Source organism: Falco biarmicus, chromosome 4 (assembly GCF_023638135.1).
Source record: "Falco biarmicus isolate bFalBia1 chromosome 4, bFalBia1.pri, whole genome shotgun sequence".
NCBI lineage: Eukaryota > Metazoa > Chordata > Aves > Falconiformes > Falconidae > Falco > Falco biarmicus.
The window spans coordinates 79,231,668-79,251,861 of NC_079291.1; the positions used below are offsets into that span (position 1 = coordinate 79,231,668).

Here is a 20,194-nt window from a genome sequence, read left to right on the forward strand (position 1 = left end):
ACAGAGCGCATTATTTTCTTAGTAAATGGAATAACAGAAATTTGAAGGAAGCAGAGATTATTTTGTGTCCGTCCCTTAATCAGATTAAATACTTCCACAAGTTTTTTTTCTCTTACCATGCTTATGATCTGCAGCAAAATGATACTAAAGGTAAATCTCTTCTACTAGGTGACATAAAGTTACACTCCTGAGAGATTCCTGAAGGAATCGGGCCTATTAATGAATGGAAAGAGGATTATGTTAATTCACAATGTCCACATCTGCTTAACCCCATTTGTAATTTTTTTTTCCTATTAAATGCTTCATTTATGGTTTTTTTCTCCTCATTACCCAGCTTTGGATGAATTTTAATTCCTCTGATGCACTATGGGATGTGTCTAATAGAGGCTGGATAAAATGTGAGTATTCCACCTCATTTTCTCCATGGATTATGGGATCATGCATCTTTTCACATGGCATACTGCAGTATTGCACAGCAACTATTTTAAATGTAAGAATAAAAACAGTGGGTCATTGAAAGCAGAAGTTGTTGCATTAGTGGGTTATTAAGGCAGGGCATGAGGGGAGACAGTGCTGTCAGCAGAGTGGAAATTCAGAAACATAAATTCAATTTTTGTGCCACCCACAGACATGGATTGATCTATGCAATACTACAGATTTTTTCTTTGTAAAAACGAGTAATGAAATCTCCCTCTCCACTGTAAACTATCTTGAGGCATGGCCTGTTCCCACCAAATAACGGTGTCACTGTCTCTTTGATTTTTGCTTGGTGTTTGCCTTTTGGAGTGCCCGTGACAAGAAGTTTCAGCAAGTTCACAGCAAACAGAACTGTTTTTTTAAAGCCCAGATTCTGTCTACATTTTGCATCACTCAGTTTATTGCATGATGTTGCAGCATGATCCTACCAGGTATTCCACCAGATCCAGGCTGGAGCTTTTTGCCTTAGTCCCATGCCACACAGAATGTGTCGTGCACTGTTGGAGAGTGATAATTTCAGAAGCTGGGATCCTCATGGGGACCTGCAAAATTGCCGTTTCTCCTTGTATGCAGCTGGACCATAGATTTGAACCATATCTTTCCTTCAGTGATTCTAATACATTTATTTCTTGAGGGTTTTTTTTCCCAACATATATGAAGTTACAAACTTAAGAGCCTGCAATACTGCATGGGTGGGGGGAAGTCAAACCACACTGGCGTGATGGCAGAGTAGAAAAATGAGACAGGATTAGATATCTATGAGTGTTATGGCCAGACTGAGTCGGTATGTTTGCAGTCACTGGCATACAGTGAATATATCCTGTGGAAATACCATTACAAATGGCTAGGGTAGAAGTTCTCTGGAGAAAATTCTTAACCGAGACCAGACTGTTCCATGGTGCCGCTTCAGTGGTTCAGATGAGGAGAAACTCTAAATCCCATAAATCCAAGTTTTTGGATTTGCTCATCCCCCTACAAGAAATATTAGTAGAATGCTAACACTAATGCCAGAACCCTGCTCTGCTGCCTTGCTTACACTGATACAGATCAGAGGACATTTCTGAGAAGTAAGTGGAGCCAAATTACTGTAAAGCAAATCTAAACCAGAAGCCTTTCAAGCCCAGTTGATTTAATCTGTAACACCACTTTGAATGAAAACAGGATTTTTCCCACTGAGTAGGATCTTTTACTGATGAGGTCAGTACTGTTGTATGGATTTCTCTTAGCTGTGCTGATTTACACCACTAGATAAATGAGCTGAAAATCACAGTGAGAAAATGTTTTTAAATTAACATTGTATTTCTTCTAGATTTGTAGATCGTTTTGTTAGTTGCAAAATTACCCATTTGTATGGAATAACAAACTATATAAATTCAGTTTTCTTTTACAGAGTATTGTATGTGCAGCTCCTGAGGGGATGCAAATTAAGCCTGGAGCATTAGGAAAAGCAGCATTCAGGTACTTTGATGAGTGTAAAGCATTCCGGTTATTTCAGTCTGAAATAAGATAAGGTCATGGCACGACTGTTCTCTGTTCAACAGCGTATCACCTAACTCCTCGTGAGCGAGCTTTCTTTCGTTTTAAGTAATAGATGAAAATGGTAACATTCTGCCTCCAGGAGAAGGTGGCAACCTTGCCATCCAGATCAAACCAGTAAGGCCATTCTGTCTTTATGCTAGATATGTGGTAAGGAATCAAACACATTTTGGGGAATAAGTTCAGTTCACTGGTGACTTTTGAAGGCATCATAGCTGATCTCGGAAGCGCCGGGTTTGGATTACCACTGAATCAAAGATTTCCAAATTATTTGCCTAGCTCAGCTTATTAATACCAAAGTCTTATTTCCTCTCTAGGTATTGTATTGGGCTGCTTGAAGTAGAGAGGGAGTGTCCTGACGGAGCATCTAGCAGGAGCTGAAACAGCTGCTGTCAGCAGCCCAGGCTCCGTCAGAGGAGAGGTATGGACACTGACATTAGGAGCTACCTAAAACATTTAATGTATGTGTGTATTGAGAGTAGGTATGTCTGTGAGGGAAATCTTGGCTTGTATTAACATTGTATTGTAAAGATGTAGACTGACATTTTCAAATACATTTGAGGAGATGACGAGGCATCTAACTTCCTTTTGATTTCAAAAAAATTAGGGGTGCCTAGGCCAGTTTGAAACTCTGGCAAAGGCTTCTCTGAATTCCAGTGAGATTCTGTACCTCGATGCGACACTCACTAGCTATTCATCTTAGGAAGGCCGTTAAGTAGATGTGGCCTGTCTGAATCACCTCTCTTCTTGAGCACTGTGAGGACACATGGCTGTCCAGACACCAGTGAAGAATTCCTGTCTGCTGGGAATGCCACTGTGCTCACTATGAGTAGTTTTAAGGCCTATTTGTGGAGCTCAACAAGTGATAAAAACCAGAAAGTTATCCAGTGTCTGTCTTGGAAACTTTTATTTCCACTGCCTTGAAAGAAATTTGATTGTAGAAAATTGCGTTATTCATCTTAGTCTTTCTGTTGAACGTTATTCATCAAGTTAGTGATTGCTGAGTGTTGCCTTACTCTGGCTCTCTCCTGTAGGTGGTAAAAGCTTTTATTGTTCTGTCTCCTGAATTTACATCTCATGATCTTGAAAAATTAATTCTTCAGCATGTGAAAAAAAGTTACAGCACCTTACAAATACCCAAGAAAGGCAAGTATCACTGAGTTTTGAATATACAAAGAGTACCTTGCAATGCACCCTAAAATTAAAACTCCTCTAATCAAACCCAGTAATCAGATTCAAAATCTAATCAGGTTATATTTTAGAATAGTAGAATTCTGCTTTTTTTTTTTCTCTAGTGGAACTTCTTTTAAATCTGACCCCATGCTAACTACATCAGTAAACACTGCTTAGGTAACATCATAGGCCTGTCCTGATGGGATCTGATGTCATCTGCTTACATTGAAAATACAGATGAACCTATATTAGATTTCACTGTGACTATGTACAGGGAAATGAAATGGTCCTTCACCTAATCAAATTGTGTCTATGAGCGTAAATTTGTCCTAATTATTTTAAACAAAAGAATCAGATTTTACAAATTCAATACAGTAATAAAATATAAATGTATTTCTAGACGTTTTTAATTAATAACTGAACAGAGAAAGATAATGCTTGGATGTTACAGTAGCAGAGGGTGTGAATACTGCAGCATGGGTGAAAACCTCAGCTGGCAACAGTCAATAGCCTGTCAAGTTCCTTAGCAGAATGGTCTCAGTTTCCACTGGCTGCAGATTTGTCAGGCTCAAAGGGTATGGCACCTCTGGGGGAATCTTAGCAGGATTTTCACATCTCATTACTGGTGGCAGTAGGCTGTGCAGAGGTAAACAGTACTATAGCCTTTCCAGGTGATGCAGGAATCAAACTCCACTAGCAGACTATCTAGAACGGTTGGAAAGAAAGCCAGGGCACCCCAGTTCAGAGTTAAACATGAATAGCTGATCAGGAGTAGCAGGAGAAGCCCACCTGGTGAAGCAGTGCTGTGCCACCTCCCACCAAAAGCCTTCAGAAAAGGCTTTGCTGCCTTTGGCTTCCCTCAGTTTCTGCACAGGGTTCCAACAACTGTCACACAGGGGTTCAAATTTCCCTTTTCCTGAGTAACAGCTTTGTTCTGGGAGACTAATTTTTCTCTCCTTGATTCAATCAGAACAGAGGGAAAACATGTTGTATATTTTAAAAGTAATCCCATTTTTGGAGTGGAATAACCAGAAATAGGATTAGATTTTTAAGTGCAATCATAAAAACATATTAAATGAAAAATGTCATCTGATCACAATTGCAGAATCTGATTCTTTTTAAGCACATTCAGATTTTAAATGTGAGTAAGTACTTTTTGGTGAAGTAATCCACTTTGAAGTGAACTAATCAGATGGTTCACATAATCTGTTTATTCTAGGTAAGTAATAAGGGTTTTTTAATATCATCTAATTATGACCTTGGGAAGTAATTGTTTTTAAAGCAATCTTAAAAATATAATCCTGAACAGAGTCTTGGGGTTTGGTACTGGTCTATGGTGGGCTTTAAACAGATCTGGTCACGTTTTTCCCTGAGCCCCATTCTAGTGGTGTAAATTGCTCGTTACAGCAGGGAAGGTCTTGCTCCGGAGGTTTTCTCTCTGTTGTGGCCAGACTTTCTGTCTATACTTCAGGTCAGTCAGACTCACCAGCATGTTAATGCAGTTTTGTGAGGATACAAAACCTGAACCTGACTAGAAAAAAAATGAAGAAACAGGTGAATCAAAACATTTCTGTTCAGTGTGGGCAGGAGTCCTAGCACTGTCCCACTGGCCAGGGTTTCAAGCAGCCAGGTAAAGCCCTTTATTTGCTCCCTTTGAAGTTCAAGTTGTGCTCACATTCAATGGCACATGATTGTCCTGCACTACTGGTTTGTGGAATCACTGAGTCACTCAACTGATGGGCTCTGTTTCTCTAAAAGGTAACTCACTCTTTTTGTTGTGCACTGGGACTGATGTGCTGCCTGCCTACTTCATCCTCAAAAGACCCTGTAGCTTTTAAAATTGCATGCTTGCCACAGAAAAGGAACACGGCTTGGAATGCAGCTTTGTCAAACTGCAAAGTTACTTCTCTTTACAGATTAGTTGGAGTTTGTTCAACAACTACCAAAGATGATCCCTGGGAAAATCCAAAGGAGGAAACTGAGGAACAAAGAGTGGGGAAGGGCTTAGCTTTGCCGCTGTGCTCCTGGCCAGAACATGCTCATCCTGGACTTGTTTTCTGCCTTCTGGCATCCTGTTCCCTGTCAGTCTTAAGAGGTGCTGAACCACCTTCTGAATAAGAGTAGAAGACCAGTTTTTGTTCTGGTGCTTTGGGGTGTTTCTAAAGCAATATATTCCCTATAATCTTAAATGTATGTGGGAAAAACTGTTTTGAAAGTAATGATAAAAGAGAAGTCAAACTTGCCTTTAGCTTTTGCCTTTATTTTTGTATGTGCATTGTTATCACTGAAAGCCACAACATATGCAACTATGTGTCAAATATTATTTTGTGAGAATATTTTTAAATAATTATTGATGATCAGACTTCCAGCTTTAGCCAGCGCTGGGTCACATATAGTTTTAGGATTAAATATAACCAAGGATTTCCTGGACTGAGTAGTCAGTTCAGACTGTGAGATATTTCCATAACAGTCAAGCACAGTTACATGGGTACAGGTGCAGCAGAGGTTTAGATCATCCCTGTTAGGTCACATCTCACATTTCTTGTTGCCCCTGTGTAGTACTTGCACCTCACACAGTGCTGCTACAGCACAGCCTGTGTACTCTCTATTCTTGCTTCGTAAGATAGAAGTAATAGTTGAACTCTGTGACCAAGGTTGTATTTACTGGGAGCACAAAAACACCACTGAACCAAAAAAAGCCCACAGCTATTTATCTCAAAATTTCCTGGTTCTGCTGTAAACCTACTATGCAGTACCCATGAGCACATCTGCTGTTGCACCAAAAGCCTGGGAAAATACCAAATGTGCTGTGTACTAAAGCTGTTGATGACCTTTCAGGACAACTAATTGAGTTATTAACTTGCTCACAAACACAAGTCCTAGGAGAGGCTGTACCAGGAGGGCTCTGAAAGGGATGTATTGCTTTCCTCTCCAGCTACACAGCACGTAATTGAGGTCAAAAACAAAGAGAAAACACATGCACAAAATGCTGCATCCATGTAGATTACATGAATCTAAATGGATCTGGGCTTGCATTTTCAACTATCCCCTGGTTTCAGTAGTGTAGTTCTTTAGGAGCAGAATTAGACCCCCAATGAAAAATAAACCCTGCTCTTTGGAGTATTTGCATGCTGAGAGGATTACGTTTTTTGAGGAAATTACAAAAGTGAGTGAAAGGAGGTGGTTTTGATTTTTTTTTGTTCATCAGTCCTTTGGAGATTCATTCCACAGCTAAAGTCTTTAGGCTGCCTCCTGTCCAAAGTGTTCTATTTGAAGTAAGCAAGACATGCCAGAGAGTAACTGCTTCACCTGCCTTTGGGTAGTTCTCTACTACTTTTGCATCAACAGCTGCTCTGAATTGTACTTTCTGGAAGCAGATGGTTACCTTTTGGTAAGCAAATGAGAAACTTCTCTGGAATTCATTGCTACTGCCATGAAAATCACTGGTCAACTTGCTTTTTTCTGTGTGTGCTGGTAGAAGGGTGCTATAATATGCTCATTGTTTGGGGGTTGTCATACTTTTTATTTGTTTGCTCTAGAACTTTGAGGACAAATTAGGCTGACCCATCTGTGTTTTTATCACCTATCATTATTGCACTGAATAATGGTTAATGACATTTCCAAACAGTAGCAGCTGTGTTGTGTGTCTCAGAATGTATTTACATGGCACAGGCAGCCAGGGGTTGTTGCCGTAAACCCCTGAGTGCTCTTGGAATTTACCCTGTTTTACCTTGGGAAAAGGGCCAAATCTGACAGTCTTGCAAACCTGTGAGCAAACTCACTCATTGCTTTCAGTCTCTCCACGCTGGGTTGAACATGGGCTTCATACCCTCCCTCTCTTGTACACAGGCTAGAAGCACCATGGCTCTTTGTGTGTGTGTATTACACAGCTTGAAAACCACTTCGCAGCCACAGTAAAATGGGAGAAGTCATCTGCAACATGGGGAGAGGAGATGGAGTATTTTGTGCCCTGTTACAGAGGCTTGAAGTTCCTCAAACCCCAACCCAAACGTTCTTGTTCTGAATCTCACTGTATGTGCTCCTGAAGTGTAAATTCAAAGAACTGAGTGCTGCACTGTGTTTTTCTTCAGGTTTCACTGGGAATTCCATGTGGTTGTCATTGCCCTGTCCGTTCTAGTCTCTCTGACTAAATACATAGGCTTCCAGGCACCTTAAGACATAGTTATCGTTGCTCCCAGTCTTGATGGAAAAATGGTAAGAGGAGAAGCAGAACCAGTTAAATAGTCAAATCAGAAAAGCAGGGTAATTCTCTTTTCAGATCACCTTAACATCAGTAAACACTGTCACTTCAGGCAGTCTGCTGTATGCCCTTTTTAAAGAGTGTTAAAGTGAGACAGGTAGCCTATAATTACTTTAGCTTTGAGTATCTGCTTTTTCAGAATACTGTGTGTGATTTGGCAAGCTGGGGAGGGTCATCGAACAGCTTGTGAACCCTGCAGCAGTAGGTCAGGGGAGCTGGCTCTGAGTCCACAGCAAGACCCAGAGAGAGGTTGTACACGACTCGTGCAAAGACACCGACGCCAAATTGCATAGTTTACTTCTGAGTGATTTCAGAGCTTACATTCATTTGCAGAAGTGACTTGAAAGCTTTCAGATACTCCTAACACACAGCAGTTCAGCAGTTTTCCTGGAAGACTGGCCATGCATTGATGCCTGCAGAGATTCCACATGTGGGTTCTACCAGCCTGGTTCTGTCTCTGCATAGTCCGTTACCTCCATGGCTGCTATTCATGCTTGTTTCTAACAGCATCTCTGACTGTTTCCTGACTCTGATCCTTAATTATACCCTTTGTTGCCTCTCTATAGAATCATTTAGGTTGGAAAAGACCTCATGTCCCAAAGGGCCACATCTACATGTCTTTCAAATACCTGTATTTACATACAGTCTCTATATATTATTTAGCCTATGCATATGCTTATGTGCTATCTTTATTTATCTAGGTCTTAGTTTAAAAATGTGTTCCCCTCGCAGGGCTTACTACCTGTGGTAGCAATACCAGCAGATTGTACCATGACTGTAGTAGAATCACGTAAACCAAGTGTCTTCATAATTGAATTGCTGGAGTTCCTGCATCATGTTGCTGCCCTCCAGAGCATGGATTTTCTGTCTCATCCCTTTGTCACCTTGTTTCGTAGCAATGAGACTGTAGTTTGAGTTTTCGTTGTCCTCCTCAGAGCTGATGGACCATGTCTGAACTGCATGTATTTTTTCCCCAGAAGTGTCCATCAGATATTACAGATTATATTTATTGGCACCAGGCTTATGAAAATCTTCATATCTTTATCATACCGATTCTCATACTATGTTTAACTCCGAAATCTGAAAATAAAGCCCTACTGTTGCTATTTCCAAAGTCACTGGTGCCATAGAATGGAGTTATATATTAACGTATGGTGGATTATCTATTCTCGAAAGGCAGTGGACCAGAAATGTAGCCATTCATACTCAGTGTTCTTTCCATCTGCTCTCAACTTTTTCAGTGATTGTGCCTTTCTTCAGAAGATAATTGGAGAAATGAAATCTGCCCTCTTGGGCAGAAATAATCCGCGGCATGGAATGTGATGTGTAATACTACTGAAGGGCTACAACCGCTCAGACAACTAGAGTAAGCCAGGCAGAGGCAATACTTGCCAGGTAAGTACTAGGCAAGATACATGAGGAGAAGCTGAAAAATCTCACCCGATCACAAGTAACATCTCCAGGTAAGTATAAACTATTTAAATGCCCTGAGCAATTAGTTTTTATTTAGTAGTTGTCCAAATACTGAGTCTTCTCAAAAATGAAAGATGCTATCTCCTAATGTAAAAAAGAAATATTTGTAATGCCATATTCTATTCCTCTTTTTTCACGTGGTTCTCACTTTTATGAAAGAGGGTAGACTACCACAGAGCAGTTATGCTTTTCTGTTTTGTATCAAGCAGACTGAAGAAGTAGCTTCTTTCTGCAAGAATGTCTTTCTAGGTCTGAGTCTGCAGTCACTCGTTCAGATCTAAAGGAAAAATAAAACAGCAGCAAATTCCACAAAGATTTCACTGATGAGCTGTGAGTTCTAGAATAAGGCTTTTTTTAACGACCCATTAAGGGCAGAGATAAGAAGCCATATATTACAAGTAGACTACATGAAAAAAGAAAAAGCCTTCATCTATATATTTAAGTCTCTGAAGTGGAATGTATCCTGATCACCATGTTCCCATACATACAGCGCTAATTCACTCGGTTGCAAAGTGTTTTCAGGGTAATATACAACTGCAAATGGTATTTTGTGAAACCAAATGCAACTCTGCATATTTAAGGACAAACGCAGATGTGGCAAAAGCATTAGCCTGGTAAAAAAATCAATAACACAATGTAGAAAACCACCTGAGTTATTCACGATACTCTGCTGTCCAACTAATACAAGGTAAATGCTGGGGGGAGGAGGAGGCACAGTCTTTTCTTTGGACAAAAGGAAGGCAAAGCAAACAGCGATGTGGAATGTACTTCTGGTTAATGTTTATTGCTTTAGCAACAAAACCAACAAACAGTAAGGATGCTTATTGCATCTCTTCCATATTGGCTAAATGCACAGACCCTCACCCTTGCTCCTTGCTGGCTGGTGGCTACGCTGGTCTTTGAGTAGTTGTGTGTGATGGTTATATCCTGGATTCTGAGGCAAAAACCGGGAACAGAACATGGCATCCATCCTGCAACCAAACCTGTTTGCCATTACTAGCCTTGTAGGGCTGGGGGAGACAGCTGTGGTGCTGAAAACATGGAAACAGTCGGTACAACTCCTGACAAGTTCTTTTTCTTTTCTTTTTTCTTTTTTTTTTTTAAAAAAAAATCCAGCTGTTCAGTTTCAAGCCTTTACTTTGGCTGGACAGAATAGGAATTGTCAGCTGCAAGTGGAATTCTCCGAGAAACGTGTGGATAGATGAAAAACCAGGAGACTTAAGAGGGTTACCAGAGCTCTAGCTTACCCCATAAAAACAGGTGGGATAAAATGGTAACTTGCTGCTCTGTATACATCTATTCCTTTTGGAGCCAACAGCTCATCTGGAAGTGTGCACATCATAATACAATTATTGATTTTTCTGTCTCTTGTAGGAGGGAAATAATCATTAAAGAATAGTTTTGATAGTTACCATCTCCAAAAGCCCCCATATATCTGCTTTTGTGCCATGAAGATTTTACTTGAATTTCAAGTGTTGCGGTCCCGATGGAGCATCCAGACACTCTGCAGATTACTTCACCAGTATCACAAGACTTTTGCACCTTTGAATTTCTCAGATTATGAAGCTATCAGTCGTTGTGAACAGGAAGTACCCGAGTACTTTAATTTTGCAAGTGATGTGCTGGACAAGTGGTCTCAAATAGAAAAGGTAGCAATTCTGACCCTATAGATGCAGTATTTTTAGTGAAACTGTGTCCCTGTCCCCAAAGTCAAGTCTAAAACCATCACCGGCTTCAGCGGGACCAGATTTTCCTCCTCTATTTCTATTTTAACATAATCTTACATTGCAGAGAAAGGAGAGGGAATTTGCTTTAGCATCAGAGGGGACATGGTGCTTTGTGTCTGTGACGGATTCGGCAGTGTGCGCAGCGCTTGGTTCATAAAAGCCTCCCAAGTAATTTATGAGCATTGCAAATGAGGTAGATACACAGGAACTTATACATGCCTTGGGAAAGGGCTCCTTTAAACAAAACATGCTTAATATCCCTGCCCTAGGATATGTTACACTATCAGATTCCACTGCCTGGAGCATCCCCAAAACCCTGCAAGGAACTACAGGAGTCTCAGAAGTAACCAGCATGCTATTTACACTTGCCTTGTTTATAGGAACGAAAGGGACCATCAAATCCAGCTCTGTGGTGGATAAATGGAAAAGGAGATGAAATTAGATGGAGCTTTGAAGAGCTGGGATTCCTGTCACAAAAAGTGGCCAACGTGCTCTCTGGGCCATGCAGTCTGCAAAGAGGAGACAGAGTTTTAGTGATTCTGCCCCGAATCCCAGAGTGGTGGCTGCTGAACGTGGCTTGCATGCGAACAGGTGAATTGTATCATTCCTAATGGTCTGGAGATTGATTGTCACCTTCTGTGCCAAAAGCTGGTTAACAATTTGTTTAACAATTATATTTCTTATTTGTCTCTGTAGCCTGAACATTTGACAATCGAAGGGGCTGGTGCGGGTGGTCTCTTACAACTGGTGGATTTACCTTCATCACTTTTCTTTCACTTTCTCTGGCTTGTGTTGATTGTGTTAAATCAATTTGATGTAACTTCAACAGGCTTAAGTTAAAGCTGTTAGTGTTTACTGCTCAGAAGTTATACTTTCTCCTTCCATTGTGCCTGGAGCAAAAGATCTTGTAGAAAGAGAAGCTATTTTGTACTTCAGATCAGCACATCTGTATCCAAGTTCAGGTGGGGGGAGGGGTGGCTTGGTTTACCTTCTTGTCATTTCTGGATTGAATGGTGCTGGTATTCAACAAATCAGAAGCTATGAAGTGATCAGGACTGAAAGTGAAAAATACCTAATAAATTTCCAATTTTATTGCACTTTCAGGTGTTATCTTCATCCCAGGGACTACACAACTGACAGCACAAGACATTTGCTATAGATTGCTGGCTTCCAAGGCTAAGTGCATTATTACAACTGATGTGCTTGCTCCTGCAGTGGACTCAGTTGCATCCAAGTGCCAATTTCTGAAAACGAAGCTAATTGTGTCTGAAAGCGGCAGGGCTGAGTGGCTCAACTTCAGTGTTTTGCTCAAGTAAGTGCCTTCTACCTTAACTCCATTCAAAGTCATCTCTACTGGAAAATATCTCATGTTGTTTAAACACACTTGCGCACTTGTGGTTCATTAATAAACTAGATGCCTTTGAGAGTGTGATAGAGAGGACAATTAGGTTTCTTTTCTATGAAGAAAGGGAATATTTGGGAATAGCTAAACTGCTAATTAAAAAATAAGTACAGTCTTACAATATTTAGGTTTGTTACATATGACTATGAAATAATATGGAAAAATAGACAGAAAAGCCTCTCATATAGACAGCTGTGGCCTATTTACCCTCTAAAGCTCGAAGAAAAATATTCTATACATATTATTCCAATCCACATTCCTAAAACTTGATGATAATAGGGCTAATGTCAATAGGTTTTCACTATGAAAGGCTGGAAGAGGGCACTGCAAAATGAACCTAATGTGTTTAGGAATCCATCTGCCTCACTGCTGAAAAGCAGCTACTAAAGTGCACCCAACAGACAGCTCTTCACTGCAGTGCACGGGACTGTGGAAGGGGTGGAGAGGCAAAGCGTGGAAGGGAAGCAAATACCCTGCTGCAATCTGCTCAGGGCCCAAGGGGTGATTTTACCAGCTGGTATTTTCCTAAAAGCATCTATGTAGCTAAAACCATTCCTTCAAGGTGGGATCCAAGCTCTTCAGTCACTTTAAGAGCTTTATAAGATGTGCCACGTGTTCTCACAACCATGGGTGTCTGAACCAGCATCACCTGTGCAGCTGACTGCACAGTCTCGCTGTATTTCCATCTGCTCCTTCCAACAATTGCCCATTTCAGTCCCTAAACAGGAAGACAGAGGAAGCAGTAACACTGCATTCCCAAACCTTCTAGAGCTACTAAAACATTCAATTTGATGAATCCTCTTTCCTGCTGGGCTAATATTCCATGGCTTAGTTCCATGGTAGAGGGTGAAATTGATTTGATAAAACCTAAATATTGTCTGGAACTGCATCAGTCCTGCAGAGGCTGTTGGTGGCGGTCGGGCAGCTAGGCTGTCTGGTTTCCCTGGATGGCTGCCTTGCAAAGTGCTGGCTGTCTGGCTCCAATCTTGCTCAGCTGTCAGTCTCCCAGTCTTTCCCAGAGTGCTGGGCTGCTGTCCTGCCTGGCTCGCTGTCTTCCCAGAACGCTGGCAGCCTGGCTGCCTCGTGGGCTAATTGCCCAGACTTCCCAGCTCCCCGTGTCCTTGGCTGCCTTAGCCGGCTGCTAGGCTGGCCGGGATGCTGCGGGGCTGTGGAGCCAGGGCTCCCAGGCAGCATGCCTGCCTGCCAGCCAGCACCAGGAGACAGCTGGCCTGGGGAGACAGACCTCCCATGCCCTTGCAGGCATGGGTGATGTTTGCATGCCAAGCAAAACCTTTGTGGACATCAGTCCTGGCAGCGAAAAAGAAACAGGTTTGCTTTCTCATCCTAGTAAGAGATGAGAAATACTTCCCTGTCATGTGCCAGACAAGCAGGAGTTTGAGCCTCCCCGTACTTCCCACGCATGGCAACGATAATTAACTAGTGGGACCACCTACCAAAACAAATGGTGGGTCTTCCCTCAGCTAATCACATTAAGACTAGAAGACATGCTCTCTGAAGGGCCCTGGGGTCAAACACAAGGTGCTGGGCCTTCTGGTGCTTGGTAAGGGAGGCAAATAAAGGAGAGCCAGTCGGCGTTTTTACTCTGGAGAAGGTGCCCACGGAGAACAGTTAACGAGCAGTATCAGCAACACTTTAATACAGAACTAGGAGTGCAAGAGTGAGGGGATCTCAGTAGTTTTATCCCTCACATCTCGCTAGCCAAACAGTCCTGTATATACTGGGCACAGAGGATCCAAGCTAAGTGTGCTGAATAACACCAGCCACTGTTTCATGTAACGTTTCATATTTTTTAAGGGCTGCCCCCGCTGCCCATAGCTGCATGAAGACAAAAAGCCAGGATCCAATGGCAATCTACTTTACCAGCGGCACCTCAGGCTCTCCCAAAATGGTTGAACATTCCTATGGAAGCTTTGGTCTCAGTTTTTTTCTCTGTGGAAGGTAAAGTATTCAACTAATTATGCTTTTACAGCTCTGAAGTAAGCAGAAGAATTTGTGTATGTGATAAAATTAGGATAGATGATGAGGCTTCCAAAATATTGTACGTGTCATTCTTTTTGGTCTCTTCAGCTGAACTGTACCCACAAAGCAAGGATCTTGTTCAATATAGTGTATGGCTTCTTTTTAGAAACTACTTGTCTGTTAATCCAGGCTAAATAATGAGTTAGGATACCGTTTGGTTTTCTTTGCCATCCGTATAAAGGCTAGGCAAAAGGCATTTATTTGAGCTCTTGAATTTCATATCAAATTTACCATGCCTTTCTAAGCAAAAAAACCCACAAAAACAAAACAAAAAAGCTCCCTCACATCCTTAATTTCCGCTTACAGACTCCCTTACATCAGCCACCTTTGTCTTCAACAGGTACTGGATGAATTTGACTCCCTCAGACATCATTTGGAACATATCGGACACTGCTTGGGTAAAGGCAGCTATTGGGAGCGTGTTTGGTCCGTGGTTCCAGGGCACGTGTGTTTTTGTACATGCCATGCCACAGTTTGATCCAAGCACAATCATAAATGTAAGAACACCATGCTGACAATGAACAGTTACTCATATTTCATGTTGTTTTCCAGGCAGGCCTCGAACGTAAGCCTCTTAGGTTTATGGGATTAGCTGTTTGAAGATGGTGATTGTTCTTCAAACAGGAATATAATACAGGAAGGATTTTGCAGCGTGATTCTTCTGGGCACAGGATATTACCAGCTGCTTCCTATCAGTAGGCGTTACTGGTATTACTTAAACCTCTCCCCTACTGTATTTCACTATTGAAATGATGAATGAGCTGAATTACATGTAAATTAATATTTTAATTACGCTGCTGTGACCCTTAAGAAAGGCAAGCCAGGAGTGGAAAACACTGAAGCTGTGAGATGGGCTTGTTCTTAAAAGAAATTATTTTCAAGCTTCTCGAGCCAATCTGAGGTTTTAATCTATCGCAAAAGGGAAGAGTGCTGTTCCCAAATGGCTCAAAGCACCTACATGGAAAAGTGTACATTCCTAACATGTCGGGGTTATTTGGGGATTTTAATTCCACTTAATTTCCTTTGTAAAATGGTAGTTGCTAGTTTGGGGGTTTTTTTTGTTTCAATTTCTTGGCCTTGCAAACACCTGCTTGCAACGTGCATGGCATTTTACATCTCTGCACAAAATCAAATTTGGTATTAGAGGCTGCTTTACCCATGGTGTGGCTGGAGTGAAGGCTGGTGAATGAGGGGTCTTCTCCTTGCTTTTATTTATCACTGCCTGTACCCTTCCCTGAGCAAATTTTCATTGCAGGCAGAAGTGAAGGTAAAAAAAAAAAAAAAAAAAAAAAAAAAAAGGCTTAACTCTACCTGAGTGACTGAATCATCTGCTGGTGTTACAGGTGAGAAGTAAAGGTGTGTCAGAAAACAGACTCAGCTGAGATCTTTATTTTTCTGGCAAGGTACCCATGCCCTGTGTTGTGTCCCAGGTAAAGGAGGATATATAAATTTGCCAGTCCAAATCAACCTTTTAATACAGCATTACTCACAACTCAGCCACAGCTCATGGAGACAGCTCAGGACAGCTGAGGGACTTGCAGCATGTCTAAAGATTTGTGACAGTCTGTTTCAGAAAGTGTAGGGCTAGATAAAAAACTGGCACAAGCAAAATGTTCAAAAGAAACCTGTAATTTTAGGTGTGTCCGTTTTGAAGTGCCTGACTGTCCTAGGGCGAGATGTGGGCTTTACAGAAGTCCCCTGCAAAACTTAACATTGCACCTCCAGGGCCAGGGTCTTACACCAAGGGATGGTTCTTGTGCATCAGGTGAACATCAGGATAAATTAGGTACACCAGTGATTTACCACAGTCAATGTATGACCTCTTCAGCTGATGTTTGGGGCACTCCGTAACATTTTTCCTGAACACTGACGGTGATGGAATTACTTTTCCGTGTAAAGTGAGGTCTTGTAATTTGCATCCTAGTATGGAATAGGAAGTAATAGTAGCAAGGTTTTTTTTCCCCCAAACAATGCTGCCTAACCCTCTTTTTTCCTTTTTTTTTTTTTATAATTTGTCAGACATTGTGCAGATATCCGGTGACCACTCTGTGCAGCACCCCAACTGCCTACCGCATGCTGGTACAGCATGACCTCACCAGGTACCACACGTCTGTTAACACGGGACTGTGCTCTGCTTGTTCAAGCTGTTGCCTGGTTCGTTAACAGCGATTTCTGTGAGCCCTCATAGCCACTTAAAACGCTGAGCGCAGTGGAAGTTCTGTGTTGGAGTGGGAGGCAGGGGCTGCGAGGAGGCATGCCCTTTTCTTGGCACTGCAGAGAGGTGTGGAAATCCACCCCGCAGGCACCCCAACCCAGAACCAATTTTGCCCCAGGGCGTTACAGGCAGTAAATATGGAGGGTGGGATTCAACCCTTGAAGACACGTGTGCGGTTGCGCTGCCGTCAGCCCTGCACATCTCCAGTTCACAGCTTTGGCAGCCTGGTTCAAGCCCTACACCAGCTGGAGCCCTAGGCTTTATCTCAACCCTAACCCTAACCCTAAGAGAGTCCAGTCTGTCCTGAGGTCGTGGGGTTGGAAATACGGACGTCAGGGAGAGCAGGATGTGTCCCTTTCTGTCCCCTGATACGCAGCGATATCTTCTGTCTATGAAGGTGTGCATTCAAGGCGCTGAAGCACTGTTTGGCTGGAGGGGAGCCACTCAACCCAGAAGTGATGGCGCAGTGGAAAAGCCAAACAGGACTGACTATCTACGAAGGCTACGGCCAAACCGAAGTTGTACGTTCGTTCAGCTTTTTTGTAAAGGGTTACACCTCAACTGTCACTTAGGGGACTTGGGTATCTCATTCCTTTTGGTAAATACAGAACTTGGCCATATGTATTTAACCAAAAATAAAGATGGCATGGCAGTTGCCTACAAGAGAATTTATTGCTTTGCTTAGAATGACAGCTTGGTTATGATACTGCTTCTAAGATTACTTAAGTTGTAGAGTATCTTGACCTATTTATCTAAGACTTGTTTTGGCTCATGCAGATGGAAGATGTAGATCTTATGCTAGCTCAGCAGTGGGCGTAGTACAAGGACCAGAATAGCCTCAGGAATGACAGTGAATACCTGGGCTGGTTGTTTGTCTTTTCCGACAGGGAATAATATGTGCAAATATGAAAGGAATGAAAATTAAGCCAGGTTCCTTGGGAAAGACAGCTTCCCCCTATGATGTTCAGGTACGTTGGTCCCCTTTTCTGTTTGCTGTTGATTTCACAGGAAGTAATACACAAGAGTACAACATACTGTACAAGTTTTGGTACCATACAGTGGTGTCCAGGGCAGGGTGATTTTTTTTGGTTGAGCTGTTGGCTGCTGAATAGTTTTAGAACACGGCTCTTAAAATGGGAAAGTTATAATCATCCATTTGCCATTTCTGTTGCAGGTCATAGATGAAAAGGGCAGTGTGCTGCCTCCTGGGAAAGAAGGCGACATTGCTATCAAAATGGGTGCCAAGTGGCCATTTACTTTTTTCACCCGATACGTGGTAAGCCAATAGTGAATTTCCAGACAGACAGTTCAGGCCTGCAGCACGGTATGTATTATTTATATCAACAGGAGCAGATGCAACACCAAAGAGCTGTGGCCCTTCACAGAGTTTTGACTTAAGAAACTTCCATTCTCTCCCCCATTCATCTGCAGAACTGCTGTGTGATCTTCAGTTCTGTATCTGCCCTTCTGATAAATCTTCCCCTCTAGAAGCAAGCACAAGCTCTTGCATTCTTGAGACAGAAAACAAGTAGTGAAAGATACTATGGGTAGCGTCCCAAGAGGCAAAACTCATCTCTAAGCTTAAGGCTTCTCAGGATTTTGAATATTTAATTGTTGCTTGTTCAACAGGACGATCCAGTGAAAACTGCCTCCACAATCCGTGGGAACTTCTATATCACTGGAGACAGAGGGAGCATGGATGAGGATGGATACATATGGTTTATGGGGAGATCTGATGATGTCATCATCTCCTCTGGGTTTGTAGATTTCAGTTAAAATGCCAAGAAATGTCTAAAAAACAACCCTCTACCTTTCACCTCTCAGCATTCAACTCCTCTCCCCTAGGTACCGTATTGGACCATTTGAAATAGAGAGTGCCCTGATACAGCACCCAGCTGTTGTTGAGTCAGCTGTGGTCAGCAGCCCAGATCCCATCAGAGGGGAGGTAATTAGTGGTCCCTCGTATTCATAAAACACCTTGTGTGACAGACCTTACACTAGATTTCCACTGAATTCAGAAGACTTAATATAGCTATACAAACTTTTCCATCACTTTACCCAAAGAGAGGGGAGCAGTAGCTTGTGTATCCTGTATTCCTTTTTCTTTTTTTTAAATGAAAATGACGACTATAAAGGTGACTTTAGTAAGAATTGATGTACACTTTGACCCACTGCCTGGATATATATTCTTTACTTTAACAACATATGTTTACAGAAAAGGCCCTGGCATCTAAGAACTTTTAAGTGAAGCACAGTTTGAAACTTTTATCATGTATCACTTAGGACCTTTACTAATGTAAGGTAGAAACAGTCTTTCATCCTAATTTTAGATTTGCTTACACAAAAGCAAATTTTGCCCTGCTGCACAGGTATGATAAGAGCAAGCCTGCGTCACAGGCTACACTCACCTATTCTCATTTAATTGCCTGATTTGTTAGGTTGCTCCAGTTTAATTAATGCTGTATTTTTTATTTATTTTCCCTTTTTAGGTGGTAAAAGCTTTTGTGGTCTTGTCTCCTTCCTTCAAGTCACAAGATCCAACGAAACTGGCCTGTGAATTGCAAGATCACGTCAAGAAACTCACTGCTCCATACAAGTATCCCAGAAAGGCAAGTAAACATGAGTGTATTTTAAAATAAAAAAATAATCCCAAATACCTATTTTAACCCTGGGGAGGCTAGAAACAGAAAGATTAGACTCAGTTCAAACACAGTAACAATCAAAAAAAGTCTAATATGTACTGTGCAAGAAAATTCACAAGTATTATTTTAAAGATTTTAGAAAATAGGAGATACAACACAATCTAAAACCAAATTAGAATTATTTCCCCAGTCACCAAATTCTTATTTAAGTAGGATGGAAACCTATGCTGTTCTGAAAAAGATTTATACATTAAATCTGCTCATTTTACTTTTTTCCTCTTTTGAATCAGATTGAATTTGTCCAGCAGCTGCCAAAGACAATGACTGGGAAAATCAGACGGAATGAACTGAGGAACAAGGAGTGGGGACGGATTTAGTTTTGATAAGCAATCTAAAAAAGCCTATCCCTATCAACTTCATTCACAATTGACCTTTTTTATTACAAGTGCAAGCACTGACATAGGATTATATTTCACTTGTTAGCCAGTGATTGTGTAATAAGGTACGAGATTTAAAAACTCCAACTGTACTGTTTTTAAATGCTTGTGTTCTTGCTTAACAAAAATCAAGCCTATTAGCAAGGCATATGCAAACAAATCTTCCAGCCACCTAATGCTTTTCAGAATTAGGGTACAAGTAGAAGGAAGTGATTACCAGGTTGAAGAAGCAGCACATTCATTCTTCGAGACCAGATATTTAACTCAAAAGAGGCTTACTAATGTGGAAACGATGGTACTACATAATGAAGTTCCCCAGAATGGCCACAGCTCTTGCATGCATCCAATTTAAGCACTGTGCTTGTATGAATCTTGAAAGCCTCAAGATTTAGAAATTAATGTGTTAAAAATGAGTGTTCAGTAAATGCAAATTATGAAAAATCTGGAAGTAAAAGAATGCAGACATACTTAAGACTGCAGCATAGGCAGCATCTAAATATCAGACATGGGCTTGACAAATGAGTGGTAGCTATTCAGCAGTTTCTTCTGAAGAACTCTAGGTCCTGCAGGAAAACAAATATGAGGGGGAAGAGGAGGGGAGGAGAGAGGGAAGGGGAGAAATGCAAACAAAAACTCAGAAACTATCCCTGACTCTGTCCTTAGTAAGTTAATTGGACTGTCTTGAATGGCGATCACAAATATCACCTACCAATAAACATTTACAGTTGCCCTCAAATGGTTCTTTCCTATGTGTGACCTAGACGTTGTTGGGTTTAATCCACACACAAAAAGTTTTAAAATTAAAAAAAAC

At 41.5% G+C, this 20,194-nt stretch overlaps 1 protein-coding gene across 1 annotated transcript; it reads left to right on the forward strand.

The window, feature by feature from the left end:
* The first annotated feature begins 10,304 nt into the window (after positions 1–10,304).
* On the forward strand, positions 10,305–20,187 carry LOC130148748 (acyl-coenzyme A synthetase ACSM4, mitochondrial-like). Its single transcript, XM_056337672.1, has 13 exons — positions 10,305–10,569; positions 11,028–11,238; positions 11,752–11,959; positions 13,865–14,008; positions 14,430–14,586; positions 16,109–16,188; positions 16,702–16,825; positions 17,192–17,272; positions 17,479–17,580; positions 17,934–18,061; positions 18,150–18,249; positions 18,794–18,913; positions 19,237–20,187. Exons 1-13 carry the CDS (start codon positions 10,369–10,371, stop codon positions 19,321–19,323), a joined length of 1,743 nt encoding a protein of 580 aa, XP_056193647.1. The 5' UTR covers positions 10,305–10,368; the 3' UTR covers positions 19,324–20,187.
* Positions 20,188–20,194: the final 7 nt, after the last annotated feature.